At 42.3% G+C, this 24,088-nt stretch overlaps 1 protein-coding gene across 5 annotated transcripts in view; it reads left to right on the forward strand.

Moving 5' to 3' along the window:
• The window catches only part of LOC148028341 (SET domain-containing protein), a 117,957-nt gene that overhangs the window by 36,163 nt on the left and 57,706 nt on the right, over window positions 1-24,088 (forward strand). For all 5 annotated transcript variants that reach the window (XM_087690161.1, XM_087690160.1, XM_087690159.1 and 2 more), the window contains 2 exons: window positions 4,007-4,089; window positions 4,398-4,424. In XM_087690161.1, coding sequence (XP_087546287.1) covers window positions 4,007-4,089; window positions 4,398-4,424 — 110 coding nt within the window. The remainder of the gene's footprint in view (window positions 1-4,006; window positions 4,090-4,397; window positions 4,425-24,088) is intronic.

Genomic DNA, 24,088 nt, shown 5'->3' on the forward strand with positions numbered 1-24,088 from the left:
TAATCCTAGGAGTGCTTGCTCTTCTTCTAGCATGGTGGTTTCCCCTCCTGAGGCGGATCGTGCAACATCTCTCTCGATTCTATCATGGCGGTGACTTCTACCTTGCTCTTCTAGGGGGGTGTTTCATCCACTTCATCTTCTTTCATTCCTTATGGTTCTCGGCACCATATGAAGACTGACATTAGGTTCCTCTTCCTTCTTCGGCATCTACATCCAGGTTGAGAGGGGGTTCCTACCCTTCTTGGTATTCTACAGGCTTCAACACTTTGTCTTCGACATCGACTTTTCCCCCTTGTTGTAGCTTACCCTTTGCATTGCATGATTTCATCATCTTTGTACTAGGGCGCTTGGGCAAGTGAACAATTTTCCCATGAGGGACATTGTCCAAGTGGCACTTGCTGCATGAGCATTCTTCAGCATGTAGCATACTTTGCATCTCATTGTGCAGAGTACTACTTGAGCGAATCCTAAGCTATTTCCACTGGCGGCTGTTGTTACCACATCACCATCCTCTATCACATGGATACCTCATCACCTATTTTTCCTCGTCATCGACACCCTGAGTGGATGGGTTAGCTTGTTCTGTTTTGTGATGCGTTGGATATACCCTCCCTACTCTCGTCTTTTGGGTCACTATTACTCAATTGGCCGCATCCCATATTTACCTCATTTATTAAAAAAAAAAAGTTCCATGTACTTCCATCCGCCTTTGTAGGGCTTGGTAGGCCACTGGGCAGCCGATGTGCACTCTTTGTCTGATGCCCTGCCCTCTCTAGGGTGACTACTTGGGTTCCCTTGGTAAGACAACCATTGCCTCTGTAGTCTTGGTAGGCCACTGGGCAGCCAACGTGCACCCTTTATTTGATGCCCTAGCTGCTTTGGGGTGGGACGCCTTGGGATCAATAAACATCACAGTGGTTGGCCTAACCTTTCGGCTCAGTTTTGGGCCTGAGAGGGGGTATTGAGCTAAAATATGCATTACTTGCTGATTAGCCTCTTAAACAGCCCCAAAACACACTAAAAAATGCTCTTTTAGAGTAAAATTCTAAAACGGGGAGCGATTCGAGAGAGTTCAATGGAAACCCTAATTTTTGGGCCGCCCTTCCACATCTATAAATAGATAGGCTGCCCCCAATCAGCCTCATTCCGTCTATGCGGGCTTCTCACTCCACGTGCAGATTTCAACCATCAGTCTCCTCCCATGTGGTCTTCCAGCCCTCGAGATTGCTGCCACTCCATCTGTGTTTGCTCCTGCTGTTGACACCTTCATCCATGCTGACATCAACTGCTGGTGACATCATCATCTGCTGCGATCTGATCACCCAGTCATTGCCAGTCACATCAGACACTGTTTCAGCCTGTTGTTTACAGCAGCCTGTGCATAGTTTCCAATCTCCAAACAGTGGTACACTGCTGCATTTACCAGTTTCCGGCCTCTAGACTGCTGCGTTTTGGTGACTAGGTTACTGCCATTCACTATTCGGCACTCCTACACTCCGATTGGTGGTCACAGACTTGGGATCCATCTCCGGTGGACGTCACACTCCGACATTGCTCTGCCCTTGAGCACACTGTATACTCTTACATTCATTTACAGCATTCATTCACTTTAGAGTTGTGTTCCCTCTCTCCCTTCTTTTGTTTGTGTTTGAGTTTTTGAGTTTTGCGTTTAGGGTTTGAGTTTTGAGTTTTGCGTTTTGCCCTCTGTGTTTGTGTCCATCTCTTTGTGTTTCTGTCATGGTTGAACACTCTGTGTGTCCTCAGTGCAAACCCTAGCAATTTTCTTCACACCACTGTGTCTTATGCTCCGATACATAGTGCCTCAAGAGATCCAAGATTGTGGAATTTGCCTCTTCAGATTGACCATTTGTCTATGGATGGAAGGATGAAGAAAATTTCAGTGTGTTACCTAGATTTTCAAATAGTCCCTTCCAAAACAAATCAGTATTCCGTGGATCTCAATCGCTCATACAATCGAATCAGGTATGCCATAATACTCAAATACGCGCCATGCAAACAATCATGCCATATGATTATCCTTTATCTTCTTCCTCATCATTCCTTGTAGGAGTCCTCAAGAGATCAAAAATAAAATCCATAGCAATGTTTTACTAGGGCTTGTCAAGTATAGGCAAGGGTTTGCAACAAGCCTCATACCTTTTGTGTATTGTACTTGACCTTTTGACACACAATGCATATATGGACAAACTATTCTACATTGCATCTCAAAGCTGGGTAATAGAAAAATTGACTACCTTAATTGTCACATTAATATCTCTATGCCGTGCATAAGGAGTAGCATGACTGTGTGATCACCTTTGGCCTTAACTGCTTCATGACACACAATTGCCCATACATCATCAAAAAGCCATCTTTGAGTACTTAATGTTCATGCATTTGGCCATTACATAGCTGATCATAAGCATTAGTAAAATCAGAATCAGCAGCATACTGATTCTTCATGGCATTTGACTCAGTGTGATAAACCATACTGATAGCCCAAATCTAAGGCTTATATTCTTCAAAAGACCCAGTGGCACCTTGCAGAGGATTGTTTGGCAGCTAACTCTTTTCAGATGGGATTGTTGGGAGTGTCCATTGGAAGCAAGAGGCTCATCCTAAATTTAATCGAATGGCATAATTGGACTGATCTTCTGTTTCTGATGCCATTCTAGTGAGTCACTGGGGGTTGATGTCTTTCGCATCGCGAGGAGGCTTTTTCACATCCCTCGAGGTTATAGGCACTTGTGGGACTACCTTTTGACGACACTACACCCCAGAGTGTTTCCCTGCCCTTGACTCTAATCGTCCTTGGCACAATTGGGACCTTGCAGGTCGGGGAGAGAGAGAGACCCTTCAGCTTCATGAAATGCGATCCTTGTCTCCTACATCCACATTGTGAATTTGCCAAACCCTTGCAGAATGTCTAGTTGGATCTAGTTGATGGTCTTCTTGATTGAGAAGTGGAGCTCCATTTGATACTTCTACCAGCTGTCCTCCTCCTCGCCATGCAGGTCATTTGCAGTCATTGAAGACATTGTGCTACTTGTAGGTTCTGAGGCAGGCAAACTCTCACAGGAGTAGGCACAGACCAGAGTATGGAGGACTCTAGCCCACCTACTCCATAGTATGAAGCTTCATGGTTTGCATATTCCATGGCAAAGGGAGTTGTGATCTCTGGAATAGATTGGTATGGTCGTGGTGTGTGCATGTCTGATGCTCTTTGGGGTCCATTTACTGCATCTCTCTAGCTGTAAAAGACACAACATTGGCCTGTTGGCTATACAAGGAAAGTATTCTAAAAGTACAAAAACCTGATTTTTTGAAAGGCTTAATGAGCGGCATAGATAGGCATGTTATGGTGTATGCATGTCTGATGCTCTTTGGGGTCCATTTACTGCATTTCTCTAGCTGTAAAAAACATGACATTGGCTTGTTGGCTATAAAAGCAGAGTATGCTAAAGTACAAAAACCAGAATTTCTGAAAGAAGTTGAATGAGTGGAAAATCTTGTAGCATTAGAAATATAAGAAAAAGTTTAGGCAAAAAGTGATAGCAAGATTAAGATGCACATGTAACAAGAAAGATCCTGGCAGATAAAGAAATATGAAAAACTTATTAAATCAAGCATTCAGTCCATCTGCTTAATTAGCCTCAGATGCATGAACATTGTTTTCTACTACTAAGACCCATGAATGCTTCAATAGTTTTACTAGACATTCAAGCATTTCCTACCTTTTTGTCGTCTTTTTCTGTGAATGAATGTTTAGGTGTGCACAATTTTGTAAAAACCTTGAGACTTTGACAAATGTTTGTGAGGATTTCATTGAGCAGATAATCTTACAAAGAATCTAAGTGAAGTTCAGCAGATATTGTGTTCAGAATCGCCTAGGTTTTCTCTCTACATATGGCAGGATTCTAGTTAATCTTTGGATCTTTTTTAAAATTTCGTCTAAAAATCCTGTGTTGAATCATGTCTAACCTTCTCGTTTGTGGCATGCTCACAGCTGAAAAATTTGAAGGCTCTATTCACAGACAAGGTAAAGCCATTTGCGGAGGATCTTCTTAAGTCAATAGCAGTTGTAGAAAGGTGACAAACAATGACCTCTTTATTGGTCTATTATATTCTCATGTATTCTCAGCATTGATTTCACTAGGCCTCAATTTCCTGTATTCTAATTGAGATGAGTCATTATTCTTCTCAATAACTAGGCCTCAATTTCCAAGAAATTGGTTGTTGAATTTATTTAAACATATGGAAGGGATCTTGAATGTTTTCAAGAAAAAGTTAACAATAATCAAGCTGAATTCACTCTTCTATGTGCCTTGAATTTTCAGACATATTGCATTAATTATGTAATGTTAAAATAACTAATTATTTGCTTTGTGTGCATACAGGAAGATCGAGTTCCAGGACTTTTTGTGGTATGCATTCAATCAATAAAGAATCCCTGCTTGCTTTATCTTAATCTTTGAAGAGGAGAATAAGGACTTGGTAGATACATTGGTGGTTTATCAAGAGTTGAGCTGTGGATGCTTACTTTGAGCGTATGGAAAGTCCTCTGCAGAAGTATGATCATACAGATTGATTTATGTTTACTGAGCATCCATAATAGCTATCCTCTGCCCTTGGTAGAACTTGTAGGATGTGAAGAAATGCTCTACCATAGAAAACACAACACAATCGTACGACAAACGTACAGATTGATAAAGAAACATAGTTAGGGTTAGGGTAACTCAGAGACAATGAACACTGTGATTAATAATGAATAAATATTGGATAGAATACAATGCTCAATGTAGCAAACACACTATGTAGTGAAGAATACTGAACCTCGAACTCCGTATCTGGAGGACCGGGATAGAGATACTGAAGTGGAGAGTGTCGTACTCTAATGGATCCCAAAATGCAGTAGGAAGCCTCTAGATGTGTTTGGCAGCAGCAAACACACCAGTCTCAAACAGCAAAACACAGCTCCAGGAGGTGGAAACCAGGTTGGGTGGCAGCAGAATGATCAAAATGCAATAGTATAGATGGTCACCAGCTGTAGGCGATAGCAAATCAGGTCAAAGCGTAGGCTGCCAGGGGAAGACCAGTAGTAAGTGCAGCCTCTGGAGCTAACAAGGAGCATGCAGCAGCTGGAACGGAGGTAGACAACAGTCGCCTTGCTAGACAGCCGTGGAAAGAGGGGTGGAAACAGCCGAAATCTGCGGCGGAAGGCTGGGAAGCAAGCGCCTGATGGTTCCCATTTCTTGGTCAAGCCGTAAGCAAGAGATGGTGGCATTGTGGCTACTTCCACAGCTGAGGTAGTGTATTGAGTCCTCTTTAACTGTCAGAAGTGGTGCAGCAATGGAAGCATAGACAATTGCTGAAATAAACTGCTAAACACAAGACAAAAGAACAAAAGAACATTGCAAAGGAAGAGAACTTAGAGATGTGCTCGGGAAATGGAATCCATATACCAAACACGAGAATGACACGTACAACAGTGAGTCACTAGCTGTGTGGGCATCGGCACTGGCTCCTCCCACTTGAAGAATGATGATGACTAAATGAGAGGAGGAGGAGCCATTGAATAAATAGGCCCAAAATATGCCAAATATGGCAGCTGGTCGGCGAGCAATAAATGCCTAAATAATCACTAAAATGACTACTATAAAATGCCTAAATTACCTAGTAATATCAAGCATAGCCCAAACTCACACATGAGCTGACTAGACTGCTAACACCCTCTCTCAGATAATGGGTGATCTGATACAATGCAATGAGACAATGATAATCATATACAACAAAGAACCACCAGAGTAGAACCATGGATACCCAAGTAGTGGGTGATCAAGCCACCACCAAGGTGCCTCGGAGAGGACCGAAGGCCAATATCGATCGTACTAGTTCTTGAAAATAGAAAAGAGTTGTAACAAATCTCATGTTTGTCAACAATGTCTCGCAGTAGTATACAAGATCATCTTGCCAAAAATGCCTCTAAACATATGTGACCATGGATTTCCCACCTTTAGCCAAGACCGCTCAAGTGTCCTTTGTGAGCTCAAGACTAGGAGCCAAGCTTGCAAAGAAAACACTCATCATGAACTTGGATGTCAATCCGAGGTCCAGGATTTGAACCTGCCAGACTTTGGGTGGTGCATGAGGAACATCCCTCTTTGGAACCTGTGCACCTATATACTTGTATAGATGAGGCGCGGTTGCCCCATCTCACCATCCTCTCACACTCCCTCTTTGGCAATGGAGAGTTGTGAGGGATGACTCACCTGGACTAGAAAGCAGTAGAGGAAGGGACAATCAAGCCCTTCTTGCAATGTGAAGAAGTGGATCCCTTCCGCGCCGTGGACTTCTACTTGGCCAAAGGATCGAAGTCGAAGTCTGAGGAAGAGGATGATGCGTCGGAGGAGGCCGCATCCCGCTTCTTCTTCTTCTTCTTCTTCTGTGAGGTTGCTAACTCCTTGCAGTCCTTCTACAAGTGACCCTTCTTACCACAGTGATAACACTGGGCCTTCGACTTCTTCTTCCTGTCACCTCTCTTTGAAGCTGTAAAGGCTTCACTGGATTCGCCATAATGAGATGAGAGCCTCTCTTGTAAATGCAAAGATGTCTCATGCTCAAGCAGCATCGAGGACATATGTGTAAAGCTCACATATGTAGAGAATGTCTACGCTCTCAAAGCATTCGTCACTCCATTCAACTTTGGGGGAGCTTGTAAAGTATTGTACCTATGAGATGTCCCTCTAAAAGGGCAGACTGTATGTGCCGAAGCTGGTCTTGTACCTGTGTAACACGGAGTAAAAATGACTGAATGGTGTCCTTAGACTCAAACTTCATCTTCTCAAGTTATTCATAAAGGGTCACAGCACTTGCAGGGGAATGTGTCTCATATAACATCGGAAGCTTTGACCATATCTCTAGGGATGTCCTATAGGAGGTAATTGTCAGGATAACTACTTTAGAAATACACCGAAGCAGTGCAAAATACGCACGGGCATCGTCCGAATCCCATGTAAGCATAGTTTTCTCATGGTTGCCCTCATCAAAATCTTTGGGAAGAGGAAAAGGACGCTGAGGTCGAGGAATAGCTCCACATACAATGTATCAAATCCACTTTTGCACAAACTAAGCTTTCATCACAACACTCCATGTAAGATAGTGAGGTCCATGTAACTTATCATTTGTAGAAGTGCACGGAGGAGCCATTTGGAGAGGAGAAGAAGAGAGGATAGAGGTTAGAAGGTATACAGAGAGAGAATACATCCAAACCAATAGGAAAGACTTCACAGAGTTCACATGTAGTGTAACAAAAAATTTGATAAAAAATGAAGGCCAACTACTGCAAAAAGAAGAAAAACCAGTCAAAAACTGCATGTACAAACAATTGCCTAGCCACGGTTAGGGGCAGAAAACCAAAAACGCAGGTTGGTGGAGCATTTAATGCAGCAAACTGACGATTGCAGACTGAAATCCAGACGCAGGCTGAAAACGAAGGTTGTTGGTCTGAAAAACGTAGGCATGATCAATAGGGAGAAGAAATACCTATAATCAGCAGAAAAATTGCAGTAGGAACCGAGATCTTGCAATCTAATACCATATTAGAAGTGGTGCAGCAATGGAAGCATGGATAAGTGCTGAAATAAACTGTTGAACACAAGACAAAAGAACATTGCAAAGGAAGAGAACTCAAAGATGCGCTTGGGAAATGGAATCCATATACCAGAGACGAGAATGACATATGTAACAATGAGTCACTGGCTATGTGGGCATTGGTATTGGCTCCTCTCTCCAACAGGACCACCTGAAGAATGACGATGATTGAATGAGAGGAGGAGCCAATGAATAAATAGGCCCAAAATATACCAAATATGGCAGTTGGTCAGCCAACAATAAATGCCTAATTAATCATTAAAATGACCACAATAAAATGCTTATGCTTAAATTACCTAGTAATATCAAGCATGGCCTAGACTCACACGAATTGACTAGACTGCTAACATTAACAACACCATAGAGGCTATTTACTTGAGGGGTATGCTTGCAACTTGCCGTTCTACACTTTCCATGTGCTTCATTGATTGTCTTCTATTGTAAAATCAAGAGTGCCATTGCACTAGTTGGTAACCCGATCATCGATCCACAAATACGGCATGTTGATGTACACTACCATTTCACCAAAGAAGAATATGGATGTCTATTTCTATCAATTGATTGATAAGATTAAGGAGTTATGGAGGGAAACAATAGTGAATGACATGAATAGGGAATTTGGGAGGCAGTTTGATAATATAAGAGCCATTCTCATATGGGCGATGTAAGTTTTTTTGAGATACAAAGAGTGCTGAGGTAAATATTTTGAGACGGAAACAATGGTGGGATGTGAGGTAGAAGGTATGGAGTACAAGAGGGTTGAGAGAGAGAAAAATACAAAAGAGTTATGTTGGTATAAAATGAATGGTACCCTTTTCTTTGTTATCTTCACTTATATATGATTATACAATATGTACATATATATGGGTTGTCCGCTTGGCCATTGGCCATTTTAACTGACGTGGTATTGATATATAAGTTTAGGTCATAAGGGGTAGAATGATAGCCATGAGTTCTAAGGAACTCATTCACCCTATGGAACTAGGAACACGGTGTTTGCTTCAGTCCATAAAGAGTTTTCTACAAATGAAAGATCTTGTCTTTACAGTTCACAAAACGAAATCTAAGAGGCTACTCTACATAGGCTTCCTTGTCTAAATAACCATTTAGGAAGGCACTCTTGACATCCATTTAATAGATTAGCCAACTGTAGTAAGTGACTAGCGCAACCAACAAACAGAATGATGCCAACCGTGCAGTGGGTGCAAAGGTCTCCTCATAATCTATGCCATGTTTTTATTGAAAACCTTGCACTACAAGGCGAGCCTTGTATTTATCCAAAGTTCAATCAGCTTTCAATTTGGTCCTAAAGATCCTTTCATATGGCCCTAAATCTCACCATGAGAATTTCCCTGTAGCCATTTACTTTTTTTCAATTGGTTAGTTTGCTCTTAGAAGAAGAGCAAACAAGAAAGAACAGTGGGGTGGATGTAATAGTCTCTGAACAGCCTTTAATGGTGAGGCAGAAGGGCAAGGGTAGCTAGTCTAAAAATGCTCCGCAGAGTTCAGGAAGATCAGGTACTTCACAGAGCAACAAGAAACAAGGGGCACGCAAGCCAAGAAGGGAAAGTGCCACCATTGTAAGAAGCCAGGTCATTACATCACAGATTGTAAGAAATGCATAGCCAAGGAGGAGTCAGGGATGTTTATTTTTGATGCACCTTCTATTGCTCCAGAGTCTGTGCCTTTTGTTGTAGACCGTGACTACTGTTTCTACACTCGCAATTATGACTCTTCTTGGGTTGATAGAGCATTTAGCTCTACTAAGAATGCTAGCACTTGGTTCTTTGACAGCGATGCTTCTAGGCATATTACATCCTATAGGGATTTGTTTTCCTCTGTTATTGTAGCTCTTGTTGGCAAGTCTGTGTAGTGTGCCAACAATGCATTTTACCTTGTTAGAGGTATTGGGAAGATTGTGTTGATAGCCATTGATGGCTCTACTCTCCGTGTACAGGATGCATTATATGTGCCAAGCATAAACAAGAATTTGTTGTCCATTTTCTTCTTTAGCAAAGTGTGGTATGCAAGTCATATTTGATGATGACAAATGTATGGTTAGGGATAAAGAATTCCCGACTTTGGTTTTGATTGGCACATTATGCCATGGACTCTATGAGTTACATGCATATTCGGTTGATCAGTTGGTCTATTTAGCATCTACTCTTACTCCTGCTATGTCATAGGTAGAGTTATGGCATGCTCGCATGGGGCATGTCAATTTTGGCAGTTTGATGCTTATGCAGCGTACATAGATGCTAGATGGCTTGCCTCTCTTGGAGAGACCTCTTGAGTATACTTGTGAGGGATTCATTTCGGGGAAAATGCATCAATTCTCATTTTCTCGTGATTTTGCTTTTAAGGCAATAGCCATATTATAGATTGTGCATTCGGATGTATATAAACCTATGCAGACAAAGCCATTGGATGTTATTATTTCGTCACCTTTGTTGATGACTTTACTTGTTTTTGTTGGGTCTACTCATTGGTGAAAAAGTCAGAGGTGTATGATGCTTTTTTGGCTTTTGTTGCACTTGCTGAAAATCAATCTGGCTGTAGGATTAAGACTCTTTTCTCAGACCGAGAGGGGGAATACATGTCTTCCATGCTGAATCAATTTTTGAAGCAAAAAGGCATTGTCCATCAGTATACTACTACATATACTCCATAACAAAATGGGGTTATAGAGAGGAAGAATCGGTCACTCATGGAGATAGTCAGATGTATGCTGAAAGCTAAGAGTTTACCACATGGTTTTTGGAAGGAAGCAGTTATGTGTGCTTGCCATGTTTTGAACGGGTGCCCTACCAAGGCATTGAAGAATGTTATGTCTTTTCAGGCTTAGAACAGCCGGAAACCTTTAGCTGGCTATTTTTGTACTTTTGGGTGTCTTGTGTATGCTCATATTCCCAAAGTACTAAGAAAGAAGTTTGACAACAAGGTTGTTAAATGCATTTTTATAGGATACAATAGTGAGAGCAAAGGAAATAGATTGTATGATCGTGTTTCCAAGAAAGTATTTGTCAGTACGGATGTGGTTTTTGATGAAAAATCAGAAGTATCCCTTGCTGGTTTTAATACATATTAGGCTGCCAATTATGTTTTTGAAGGGCTGTTGCCCATTTCTTTTGATGATACAACTAGAGCTTCGGTAAATGAACATAATATTCAGCTAGTTGCTCCATTGAGCAATGCAGAAATTCAGCCTATGGCTGATTTGAATATTCAGCAAGATGCTGAATTTGAGATTCAATAGGAGCTTATACATAATCAGAACGCTAGGCAGATCCCTAGATGGTACTTGCAAACTATGAAAGATAGTCATTTGGATGCTCCTATTGTTGGTCGTATTAGAAGACAAGCTCGTCTACATGGTCATGCTAATACAATGGATTTTGTTATGGTAGCACATACACTTGATGATGAGGAGTGTGAATGTTTTGAGGATGCACAACAAAGTATGCATTGGATGGCAGCAATGCAAACTGAATTTGATTCTATTATAAAGAATCAAACATGGGATTTAGTGACATTGCCTGTTGGGAAGAAAGCCATTGGTACAAAGTGGGTCTATAAGCTGAAAAGAAATGCAGATGGATCCATGGACAAGTTTAAAGCCAGGCTTGTGGCCAAAGGATATGCACAAAAGAAAGGCATTGACTATGAGGATACATTTGCTCCTACATCCCGTATGACTACCATTCGGTCTATGGTTGCTTTGGCTGCCCATCATGGTTGGACCGTGCATCAGCTTGATATTAAGACTTCATTTTTACATGGGGAACTTCAAGAAGAAGTGTATGTACAGCAGCCCATTGGTTTTGTAGTTGAGGGATCCGAACACTTGGTATGTAAGCTGAAAAAGAGTTTGTATGGTTTGAAGGAAGCTTCCGGAGCTTGGTATGCAAACATTGATGCCTTTTTACTCAGTTGAGGATTCATTAATAGCTCATCAGAGTCTACTCTTTATGTATGTAAAGAGAGGGGATCCTTGCTGGTCATATGTCTTTATGTAGATGATATTTTACTCATAGGGACACGTGCTGATTAGATTTCAGCATTCAAGCAAAGTTTGCAGCACACTTTGGAGATGTCGACTTAGGGTCTTTGCACTACTATTTGGGCATTTAGTTCATTCATGATGCTAGAGGCATTGGAGAGGTTTAGCTTACAGGATTGCAAGTCATTTTGCACACCAATGGAGATTGGACTCTAGCTCTCCTTGGATGATGATAGTGATTTGTTTCACATCCATACGTATGCTCTAGTAGTTGGATGTCTTATTTATTTATGCAACACAAGGCTTGATATTCAGTTTGTAGTTTCAGCCCTGAGCAGATATATGCATAGCCCACGCATGTCACATTGGCAAGTTGTGAAGCGTGTTTTTCGTTATTTGCAAGAGACTAGGACTCTTGGATTGCTTTATGCCAAGGGGGAACCACTGCAACTACATGCTTATAGTGATTCAGATTGGGTTGGTGATTTTGATTCATGTCACTCTACGAGTGTAAATTATGTGTATGATTGAGACGTTTATTGGCTGATCTTGATGTATCTGTCATGGAGCCTACTCCTTTGTTTACTGACAGTCAGAGTGTCATTGCAGTGGCACGGAACCCAATGTATCATGCATGCATGAAGCACATAGAGATCTACTATCACTTTGTTAGAGAGAGGCTACATGCAGGAGATATTGACCTTGTCTATTGTCCTACCACTAGTATTGTGGTAGACATTTTCACCATAGCTCTTCCTGGTGACAAATTTGAAGTATTCCGCAATGCTTTAAATTTAATCCCCTTTGGTGGATGATCCTTGTATGCTGATCACTCTTCACTCTAGGGGGATTTGTTGGGTTTGACTCACGCCTATACTCATAGAGGAGTGTCGGTGATCCTTGATAGGACACTGGGGCACTTTTTACTCTCCTTATATGAGAGGTTTTTCCCCCTAGTTATATTCTTCTTTATTTTATGTACTTATGTTACACAGTTCAAGCACTTATCGTGGTTTACACCTTTTGGGTGTGAACGCACATTAACAACCCCAAGGTTTAAGGGTTGTACTTTGTACTTGTACATTACTCTTTGATTATTGCATTGGGAGTTGTGTCTTCACTCTCATACTCTCTTTACTATCAATTGTGTGCTCTCAACCGAGCTTCGGTCTTTTCCATCTCTCACACAAGGTCCAAGTCTCATTCCGTCAATGCTCACAAGTGCCTTTTCCATGGCCTCTCACCATTGGGGATGCTTTAGAACCTCTTGGCAACTCTTCGGCTCAGAATGCTCTATAAAATCTCTTATAAAGATAGATGCAAATGAAACACAAGATGCAAGGCAGATAAATCTTCTAGGGCCCTTTGGAGTGGAATTTGGTGAAAGGATCCTTGAATTGTGCATGGTCTATTAGTACCAGTGAGGTAACATATCTTGCGGAGGAGGCCTGGGTGTTGAAGACTTTGCAGGTGGATTAGGAGTAGGTAATAGACACGGCTCAGATAATATCATTTCCGATATGGAAGGAGAAGGGATTAGCTCAACAGTCGTTGTAGTGCTATGCACAATATCCCTTTCATAAAAAAATACCATCTTTCTAGACAACCACCTTATTTATCTGAGTATCGAACAGACGATAGGCTTTTGCCTTAGTAGAATAGGCTACAAAAATTAGGAGATGAGCTGGAGGAGTGAACTTTCCTATTTTATCATTAGGAGTGTGCATTTATGAATGATACTCCAAGACTTTGAAGTGGGAAATGATAGACCGAGTGGAAAAAAATGCCTCGAAGGTAGTCCTCTGAGGAATCATTGTAGTCATACATTGGTTGAGGATATACAATGAGGTATTAACAACCTCAACCCAAAGGTGCTCAGGGGGGGGAATTGATAGAGGTGAGCTTGCATAAGATGTTGTGCTGTTGTAGAAACTCGGTGAACTTAGGTAAACTCACCACCAAAATCACTTCTCATACATCCTACTCAACGTTTAGTTTGATTATGTGCAAGTAGCACTCATGAAGAGAAGTAGGTGAATGTGTTATGCTTTAGAAAATACATCCACATGTATCTAGAAAAATCATCCACTATAAAAAAAAAGTGCACCGCGCCATAAGAGTGATAGTGGATATCGGCTCACAAAGATCAACATGGATCAATCTAAGATGCATCTCAGCTCTATGTGTAGTTTGCTAAGGAAACGGAGTGTGGTGCTGCCTGGTTAACAAGTTGGACAAACATCCTTGGATAGTTTCAGGTGTGGAAGGCCCTTAATCCATCTGTTGTGAGGCTACTAGGCTGTGCCTCGCCATGAGCAATCACTAAACTAGTCTAAGAGTCTATGACCTCTACTATGGTCACTGTAAAGAAAGCTGATCGCTCCAGTTAGCAAAGTTGCTGAATGGACAATAAATTCACCCCAAGCTAGAAGACATAATATATATTGTCTAGTGAAGTGAGATCTTGGCCCTTGTGACTATCAAACTTGATGCGACCCAGACCATGGATTTTGATCGAGGAGTTATCCCCACATTGGATATTGTTGTCTGTAGAGGATCGAGATATAAAGATGTCCTAGATGGGGATCATGCGATATGGGTGGCTCTAGTATCCACGATCCAAATGGAGAAGATGCCGGGTAGAGTGGGTCTTTGTGGTCGCCTCGTCAGAAGGTAACTCATGACATGGACTAAGGTTGAAGCCTTTGATGTCTCCATAGAGACGATTTGAGTCTCATGTCTAGCAGGCTAGTCAAACATGCCCTCTGGAGTTGAGAATTATGTTGGCTACGATTGCTGACTGGTGGTAGTGAGAGTTTGGCCTTGCCACTATCCTTGATTCTAGTTGCCACCACCTTGCCTACCTTGCTCGGGGTCACTCGACTAAGGGGTGAGGTGTGAGTTTTCTATTTTGGTTGTGGGCCTCTTGTCTTTGATTGATACTTGTCAAAATATCCAACCTTCTGTTTTTCTTTGCCACTTGGATTCTAAGGCGGATTGGGAGTTTCCTTGTGTTTCACTTGTTTGGTTTTGAGTTTGATTTAGGTTTTGGTTTTGGCTTTGCCTTTGATTTTGATTTTGATTTTTCTTTCCTTGTTCTTGTTGCCCCTTCTGAGAGGAGACAACAAGAGCCCCCTATGTGGAGGAATCACTATGAAACTGATTGAATAGTTGAGTGTAACTAGTTGACACTCAAATTCATAGAACATAAGCATGGTGGGTTGTGAAATCACTTGTTGCACAAAATGGAATTATTTTCCGGGTGGCTTATTTAGAAACAATGTGACTTGGTTATTAGGAAACTTAGGAGCCTGTATAGTAGAGATTGACGAGAAGTTGCCGGTATTTAGCCAACCTAACCATAAGCTCATCCCTGTTAGTGATTTTGAAATTTCAAAGCTCATGGTCGAGATTTATACAATGGGTCTATCAGAGTGCAGCGGATGCGGAAGCGTATGGACAAGACTGAAAGAAAACGAATACGAGATAAAGGAAGAGAGAAAAGAGACAGAAGAACGCAGAAATCTATAGTCAATGAATGCTGAGATGAAGAGGGTAGATATATAGGGGCTGTTGATATATCTCCTTGAGCCGTCTCTCTCCCACCAACACTTGAAAAGGCAGCTAGCAAAATTGGCCAACCTGATCGAAAAGCTGCAGACTACATCAATAATGAATAAAATAATTAGTGGCTAATCCTCGAGCTGCCACATGGCATCATTGCTTGTGTGATGGAACTACCCGTACACTGCGCCTGCTGAAAATTCCCACTAACTGACAAAAATAATGAATAATGCCCTTCGAGAGTATCTTCGAGAGAACTGATTGCACCATGTGTAACGTGAGAAATGCTAGTCCAGGAAATGACTAATCTCTAACATCCCCTCTCAGATTTGGGAAGTAGCATGAGGCTCAGGGATTTGGAGTACTGTCAGAGAAAAAGCTGAGGAAGTGCCTTCATAAACAGATCTGCGAGATTATCCTCTGTCTTGCAGTAAGCCACATCAATGGTCTTATCCAAGATCTTCTCCCAAATGAAATGGTATTTAATCTCAATGTGCTTCGACCTAGCATAAAACATTGGGTTCCATGCCAGGGCAATGCAACTCTCATTGTCGCAATGAAGTGTCTTAGGACTTGTATGAGGACAGCCAAGCTTTCCTAGTAACCTCCGAAGCTATATCGACTCACATGTGGTAGAAGACGCCGCTCTATACTCCGTGTTTGTGGAAAAAAGGGCGACTGTGCTACTTCTTGCTACTCCACGAGATAACATCCGCACCCAAAGTAAAACAATATTTTGTGATTGACCTCCGTTGGTCAACATTGTTGGCCCAATCTAAATGTCTGGCTTGTGAGAACCAAAGGGGAATCTCAAGTACCTTTTACATAATGAATATCAAGATCGGAGGTTCTCCTTAGGAATTGCAAAATCCTCATAGCAGCATGCCAATGTACCATCTTGGGTTCACTCATAAACTCGGCAAACAGGCCTACAAGAAAGCACTAATCAACCCAAGTGTTAAGAAGTCAAATCAAGGACCCAATCAATTGCATGTAGGGGGTAGCATCCGCCGCGGAGAATCTGTATGGGCCGTAGCCTTCGAGTTCAGATCCATAGGAGTCGAAATGGCCTTACATCCCTCCATCTCAAATGTGGCCAAAATCTCTTGTACATATTGTTGTTGGAAGATGAAAATCCTCCTCAGAGTTTAAAAGAAATGAAGAAGGTCCATATCCGCCATCTCAAACACCTTGTGTAGTGCCACATTAGTTTCCTTGACCTTCTGGGCATGGGCACCTGGCAAAATAAGATCGTCCACATGAAGCATAAACAATGCGTGCCGTCCAGCTGAGGTGTGGACATATAACTAGGGATTGAAAGAGAAATGGCGATACCCCAACTTCCCTTGGAGGAACGAGTATATCTTCTCATTCGAAGCATGTGGAGCTTGTTTGAGGTGGTAAAGGGCCTTCTTCAACTTGTACGCTTGACCATTTGATGAGGAAAAGCTAGGAGGCTACTCAACATAGATCTCCTCCTTGAAATCACCATTGAGGAAGGCAGACTTTACATCAAGCCGATAAACCAACCATCTCCTATGGCCAGCTAAGGCAACAACGACTCTTATGGTAGCCATCCGAGCTATAGGTACAAAGGTTTCATGGAAATTCACTCTTGGCTGTTGTGCGAAGCCCTTTGCAATGAGTTGCACCTTGTGCTTATCCAGAGTACCATCATTATGATATTTAGTCTTGGAGACCCATTTGATATCAATCACCTTCCTATGAACGGGCCGAGGCACAAGATCCGAAGTGCCATTCTGCTCAATAGTATCCAACTCTTGCTTCATAGCCTTCTTCCAATGTTGTGAGTCATCAAACAATAGTTAGTATAGACAAGCTCAGTAGCATGTGCCTGGTTCTTTCAAGACCACCGTGGTCCATCCTGCAGCTGTCACTCCTCAGGAACTCCCTCAATGCTTGAATCACGGAGTGTGTCTTGTGCCCAACAAAGAGGATGCCGGATCTTTCCTCGACGTTCACCATCTGCTGAAGTCTGTGGAACATCCACTTGTGGGGGCTTAGTTGAGGAAGGTGGTGGGGAAGAAATATTCTCATACGAAGAGATAAGCATCTCCATGAGGCACGAGTTGCAAAGGTACGGTCGTTGGTGCCCAACTATCTTATGGATCTCCAAGCATGGGGTGCTCCTCACCCCCCTCTAAGGTTGGGACCTCTACGAATTGAACATCTCAACTCGTGTAGACATCCCGCTTGATGGGATTATACAATCAATTACCTGCATGTGCCTGGTTCCTTTGAGATTGCCGTATTCCATCCTGCAGCTACCACTCCTTAGGAACACATCTCCACAAGGCGGGAGTTGCAAAGGTATGGTTGCTGGTGCCCAACTATCTCATGGATCTTCAAGCATGGGGTGCTCCTCACCCCCCTCTGAGGTTGGGACCTCCACGAATTGAACTTCTCGACTCGTGTAGGCATCCCACTCAATGGGATCATACAATCGGTAACCTGCATGTGCCTGGTTTCTTCGAGACTGCGATGGTCCAACTTGCAGCTACCACTCCTTAGGAACTCCCTCAATCTCTGAATCACGGAGTGTGTCTCAAGCCCAATGAAGAGGAGGCCGGATTGACGCGCACCATCTTCTGTTGGACAAGATGCAGGGCCTTCAAGGCACAATGAGATTGATGACCAGCAAGGGGAAGAGGAATTTGATGACTAGTTCAAGAATTGGATGAGGACAATAGTAAATCTCTTTACTGAATTGGCAAAGGATCCTTGGTTTGTTCGATTTTGGAATGCTCCAATGAAGAACGGCAAGGGCAAGAAGAAGAAGAAGTCATCTTCTATATCTTCAAGATAGCAAGGTGCACTGAAGATAGTACCAAAGCCTTTATTTGAAGCTCCCAAAGAAGCTAGTGGAGAGAAAGAGTTGGTACTTACGAGGCAAGGTTTGCAAATGTGAGGCCATCATGGAAGTGCCAATCCGATGGATTTTGGACAGCGGGGCATGCATGCAATATTGGGGCAGCTAGGATACTTTGGTGGTAGCATGTTTTTTCATTCAACGGTTGGTCAAGGACTACATAAGGGAATGTATGGCACAACTCCCTATGGTATGCAGCAGCCAATGCACAGTGTGCAAGGCCCAATGATTTGGGTATGGTTGGAAATATGCAAAACCCTATGTATGGCAGTACTTGTTTGATGCTTGGGAAACAAAGTGGCATGTTTGGTAATGCATTTGCATCCTCCAATGCCTATGGGGCTCAAGGAGTGAGTGCTGGTTATGCAAATGCTTCTTTTGGTCTTGGTCATGATGCAAATACAGCAAATGCATCCTTTTTGCAGTGGCTAGTGTATGACAACTTGACTCCCAAAGGGGCAGCAAAAGACTACGATGAGGTTGGAAAAGGAGTAAAGTTTGAGTCCTTCAATGGTGGACAAGATAGGCTTAAAGCTTTTCTTTGGCACATCTAGTAGAGTCGTAATGCCTTTATCTTTGATTCGACCTTAGGCATCCATGGTCATGTGGGTCACATGCAAGGATTGCATTTATGGTAAATTATTTCCATGGTTTAGGCTGGCTGATACTTGGAGAGGTGACTGCTCCATGCATGGATATTGTTCACTCCAACCTTGTTGTGTCCACTACATGATCCCCTTCTTTTGTTCCTATAGCATTGTGTTTTCATAGCCTTTGGCTTCATGTGTATGTGCTCCTTATCTTTGATCGTGCATGATTGGAGAGAGAGAGAGTTTTATTAATGTCTACAAAAGGCCAAATTGGCCTATGAGACCAAAATGTTACATCTTAAAATTCAAGGAAATTTCCATGTTCCAAAATAGCTGACATCTAATGCTATGACTATCTAAATGAAAAATAAACAGTGAATAATACATAATTGATGAGTACAAAATGATATCTCAGCCAGACACAGTGTGGAATTGCTCAGGAAGCACTCTCATCTAAGGATATTTGTCATGGGTCTGTCTAGCATAGAGAGGCTGAAGCGGCGAGGTAGGGTCCCCTTATGATGGTGTAGTATCCTTTGTATCTATAGATGATGCCTCGTGCAAGGGTGTGGACCAGCTGGATGTGGGCGGCGGGCTTTGCATCTCTCTTGGCTCTGTCTAAGGTGGTCCCACGCGGTGAGAGATTTGGAGCTTTGCTTCTCTTGTGTGGACCTTGGTGACTCGGTGGTAGACACCCCTCCGTTCTTGGGTCTTGGGCAAGATGCCTTCCTTGATTGCTTTGCAATCAGATCATCCTTGCCTTGTCCACTTTCTTAGATGGACAGCTCTAGGACATTTTGGCATACCCAATGCCTTTCTTTTTGATTTGGCCCTGGTTATCTGGGGTCATGTGGTCCATGTTCAAGGATTAGTCTTATTTGAGATCTCTTCTATGATTTCAGTGGACTTGGTCCTCCCTAATATGGCTGCTCCTTGGCTCTACTCCTATTGTGCTGCTTGTATGATATTTGTATGCTATGTTTTTGTAGCCTTTTGGCTTGACTTGTGATTCACAAGATTTTCATGGCTGGACAGAAGGCTTGATGTAAATACTTTTACTTAATCTAAAATCCATGAAAAAAAAAGGAGAGATTAACATCTACTTCTGTTTCTTTGCCGTGACTTTTTCCCTTTTGTGATTTGATGTAATATAAGTACTCATTACGAAAAAAAGAGTGAGATTAACGTCTACTAAGGCCAAATTTGGCCTCTGAGACATACCCTTGTACAATGATGTTCATCACTAAACATCAAAGTGTGACATAGTAAATTGTGATGAGTGATGGTGATATATAGTGTAGAGGGAGGCTAAAGTGGTACACATGAGAGAAGAGTGAGGATACAATAGAGGGATAATGAGGGGTACATGTGGAGCTCTATCCATCTAGCTGTATAGCTGGGTATGAAGATATAATAATCCCTAGTTCCACCCAATCAAAATCCATGGGTAGAGTATGACATACATCCCTAAGGAGGTAGTATAGGGGTAGTATCTCGTATGATCTCACAGCTTTGTATTGGTCATAGCGTCAATGAATCTCCCTCATCTCTCTTTGGTGTAAGCTCTGTGTTTGGTATCTCTGCCTCTGTGGTCAGTGTGCTGCTCTAATCTCCTCAGCTCTCTGGATTGTCACATTTCTTTGTGCAAGTACTATGTATCTGGTCATCGTCCGGAAAAAATTAGTGAGCTGTGACTACTTTCCTCCTCTATGTAGGGCCATCCTATAGTAATGATGTGTGGAGCCTCTGAATTTGAACGAGGAACTCACCTAAGTGGCATGATTGATCTGAGGGAGGCGTCCTTAAATAGTGTGGGGTATGTTGTCTAGAATGTATTGTAGGCTTTGCATGTGTATACATAGTGCTCCTTCCTCTACGTCTCCTCCCAACATAGTCTACATATTTGCTCGGTTCGGGGAATATGACCTGCTCTTCTTGCCTTGATCTCGAGGTGATGAGATGAAACCCCGAACTCGCCAATAGCTACTTGCATCTCATGTGGCATGTAGACATCCAAGTTTCCAGGTCTAACAATAAAACCGTTTGTTGTGGTCCTCATGAAGTGTTGTCTATAGTAGGATATCTTCATGGGAAGGGGCTACAGGGGTGAGATCCGTGTGTGCTGTATATGTAGTTGTTAAAGATCGTGTGGCATGACCAAGTTCCTCTCTAAGTGGGAGAGGTTTATGAAGGGGGAGTCAAGGTCATACTATAAGGGGGAGGTGGTCCATGTTGATCTCATATCTTGTGAGCCACCACTACTCGACATGTGCATACCATGAGGTCTCATCTCCTGCATGGGCCAACTGTTGGGAGGCCTTACGGGTGCATGGCACACACTTTGTGAATAAAATTAATGGTTTGGAAAAGAGCGTGTAGCATCATGGGGGGTGCACAAACTTTGCTTTGATGATCTCATGTGGTACTGATGGATTATTGTGGATTATCCGTAAGAGCATAATGACATGTGGTCTCTCAACTTGTGTCCATAGATATATAGCTAGGCCAAGTGATGATCTGAGAGAGAGAGAGAGAGAGAGAGAGAGAGAGAGAATCATCAAATGGTGGAGGTCAAAAGATGGGTCACGGAAAAGGCTAATAAAGTATGGCATACTCGGGATAGTAAAAAGAAGTGGCAAGAAAGATTCATTCAGCTTTGGAAGTCTAAGGTTCCATATCAGGGTAAAGTGTTCATGTGGAGGCTACTAATTGGGGGTCTTCCAACTGGTGTAATTGGGGGTCTTCCAACTGGTGATGTGCTGCATGCCTGCAAAATCTCTGCTGGTCGTGTGTTTTGTACTACATGCGATGAAACAATGCTTCATCTTTTTGTCTTGTGCCCTGTTGCTAGACAAATTTGGAGTTTTGTTTCCCGTGTGTGGTCCGCGGCAACTCAACATCGGATATTAGTTCACTCATGGATCATGGGAAAGCTAATTTCCTTGTCTTCTTTTCATTCAGATTATTCTTGCCTTTTCCATTTCGTTAGATGGACAGTCTTGTGGCATATTTGGCATACTCGAAATGCCTTCATTTTTTATTCAGTATCGGGCATCCATGGTCATGTGGCCCGTGTTCGTGGTTTAGTATTATGGTAGATCTCCTCTATGGTCTCAGCTGACTTGGTTCTTCCTGACATTGTTGCTCCCTGGCTGGATATAGTTCGCTCCACTCTAGTTGTCCTTTCTAAGTGACATTTCAGAGTTAGAGTTGTGAGACTTTTAGTTGTATCCGTGTGGTTTTTTCTATGCTGACCTGATGGTCTGATGTAAAAAATGTGTATCCTTTCTGTTTGGTTGGCCTGAAGGCAAGATGTAAATATTCCAATATTAATATACACTCATTCACGAAAAAAAAAGAGAGCATGCTACCTGTTATGAAACAGGAGAGAACATGCCCTTTTACAGGGGTCCGGGGATTGGGGCATTTGCCCTATTATACAAAAATAAATCATTTTAGCATAAATAAAAATCTTTTGGAGCTGTTTTGAAGAAGAAGACTGGGTAGTAATGCACGTCAATTAAATGCTAGTGTAGGTCTTGATTTTGGTGGCTCAGCACCCCCTCTCAAGCCCAAAAAGTTGCTATAAAAGGAGAGAGAGAGTGAGAGAGTATATATTAACGTCTCTAAAAGGCCAATGTGGCCTATGAGACCAAAGCAGTACATACTCCACCTAGTTATTAACTTTTAAGATAATAAACAGACAGTAGGATCCCCCATAAAGATTAAATATGTGGCAAGGGAGTTGTTGACAAAGATCATCAATAGTTGGAAGCAAATTGGAATCCAACCCAGGTAGTTTAACTTGGCCAGAACTTGACCTCCAAGGAGCAACCAAGTCTATCTCCATGCTTGATTTTGGCCTCTATGAAGATAACACTATGCCGGCCTCTTTGCAGGATGAGATTCAAAGGTGCAACAACCAAGTCATGGCTGAAAAATCCAATGCTTAGGCCTTGATACATTTTGTTACATCTATAGTGTCATAAAGGGTGTAGAAAAAGACCAAGGCTCGTTATCATTTCGTGCAAGTGTCAACATGTGGAGGGGAGTGAAACACAGTCCTTCGATGAATAGTTGGCTTTTGGAGAGAATAAAATGTAGTTTGCCAATGAACGGTCACATGGGCCATGAACTCCTTTGAAGCCCCCTTTGAACTCCCTTTGAAGGAGATGGGGAAGCTAGAAACTTATGAATGACAACCTCCAAGGAAGTGGAAGAAGGAATGTGCAATGAAGAAGGTATTTGGGATTAGGGCTGTTGTGGAGGGAGGGAAACAGAGTCCTTCACATGGGTACTAGAGGTGGCTTTTCCACGGTGAGTAGAAGAGGATGGGAGCGAGAAGTATCACAAATGATCTCCTCGATACTCATGGTTAATCCATATTCATGGAGTCATACAAGGGAGTGGGAATGTGCAGTCCTTTTGGGGCCATAGGTGGGTGATAGCTTTTGGCTCTCAATGGAGCAGATTGGATAGCCGAAGCTGACAAATGGCCACTGTCTTTGGATGGAGTGGACTTCAAGGCCAAAGGTTGTGCAGGCCACTATATGTGAAAATAGGAAGGAGAATGGCAATCTCTAAGAGGGCTTATGGCCTCGTGACATAGTTGCACTAGTACCATGTATGAAAGGTTGCATACTATACCATACTTTAGGTACCGTACCTTACGTATTAGTACCATAAGGTATCAACTTAATGGATACATATTTTTCCGTTCGAACTACACTTTGGGATGAGTTAAATGCTCTTTATACCAATATGATTCTCCCATGAGATTAGGTTATTTGAGATTCAAACAATTTCTCTCAACCTCTCTCTCTCAAGCCCACACTTCTTTTATTTATATGATCATTCATGTATGATGTATCCACTCCCATCTATGTAGTTGTAAGTTGTAGGTAGCAGTAGCACATGTTGCACATGCAGCATTAGGTTTTGGCATGTTACCCTCAAGTATTCATCTTATATACTCTAATAGCATTGCTATTCAGACTTGAAACATCTATTATGTTATCTTTAGTCGAAAATAATCAAGTTAATTTTTTTTCGTACTAACATCGCACCGTACCTTATAAAATCTTAAGGTACCATTTAGTATTGTATTTTATCGTACTGTACCGTATCATATCTTTCGTACCTGACAACTATGCCTCATGAGGTTTGATGTGCTTCAGGTGCTTGAAAGGGCTTAGCATAAATTACATGTGTCTTATTGCCTTGAGCACAAAGAGTTATACCCAAGTTGGCACAAAGAATGCCTTTGGGGAGATGCATATACTTTGGTGGTGTAGGGAGCCATGGTCGATGATATCATTTTAAGGTGCATGTCTTGCTGCATGAGGTGCACCTAGTGGTCCATGCTGCAGCCTGTGGGAAATAAGCCATAGCATT

Source organism: Lygodium microphyllum, chromosome 12 (genome assembly GCF_053477565.2).
Source record: "Lygodium microphyllum isolate KBCC chromosome 12, Lygodium_microphyllum_v1.1.10, whole genome shotgun sequence".
Lineage (NCBI taxonomy): Eukaryota > Viridiplantae > Streptophyta > Polypodiopsida > Schizaeales > Lygodiaceae > Lygodium > Lygodium microphyllum.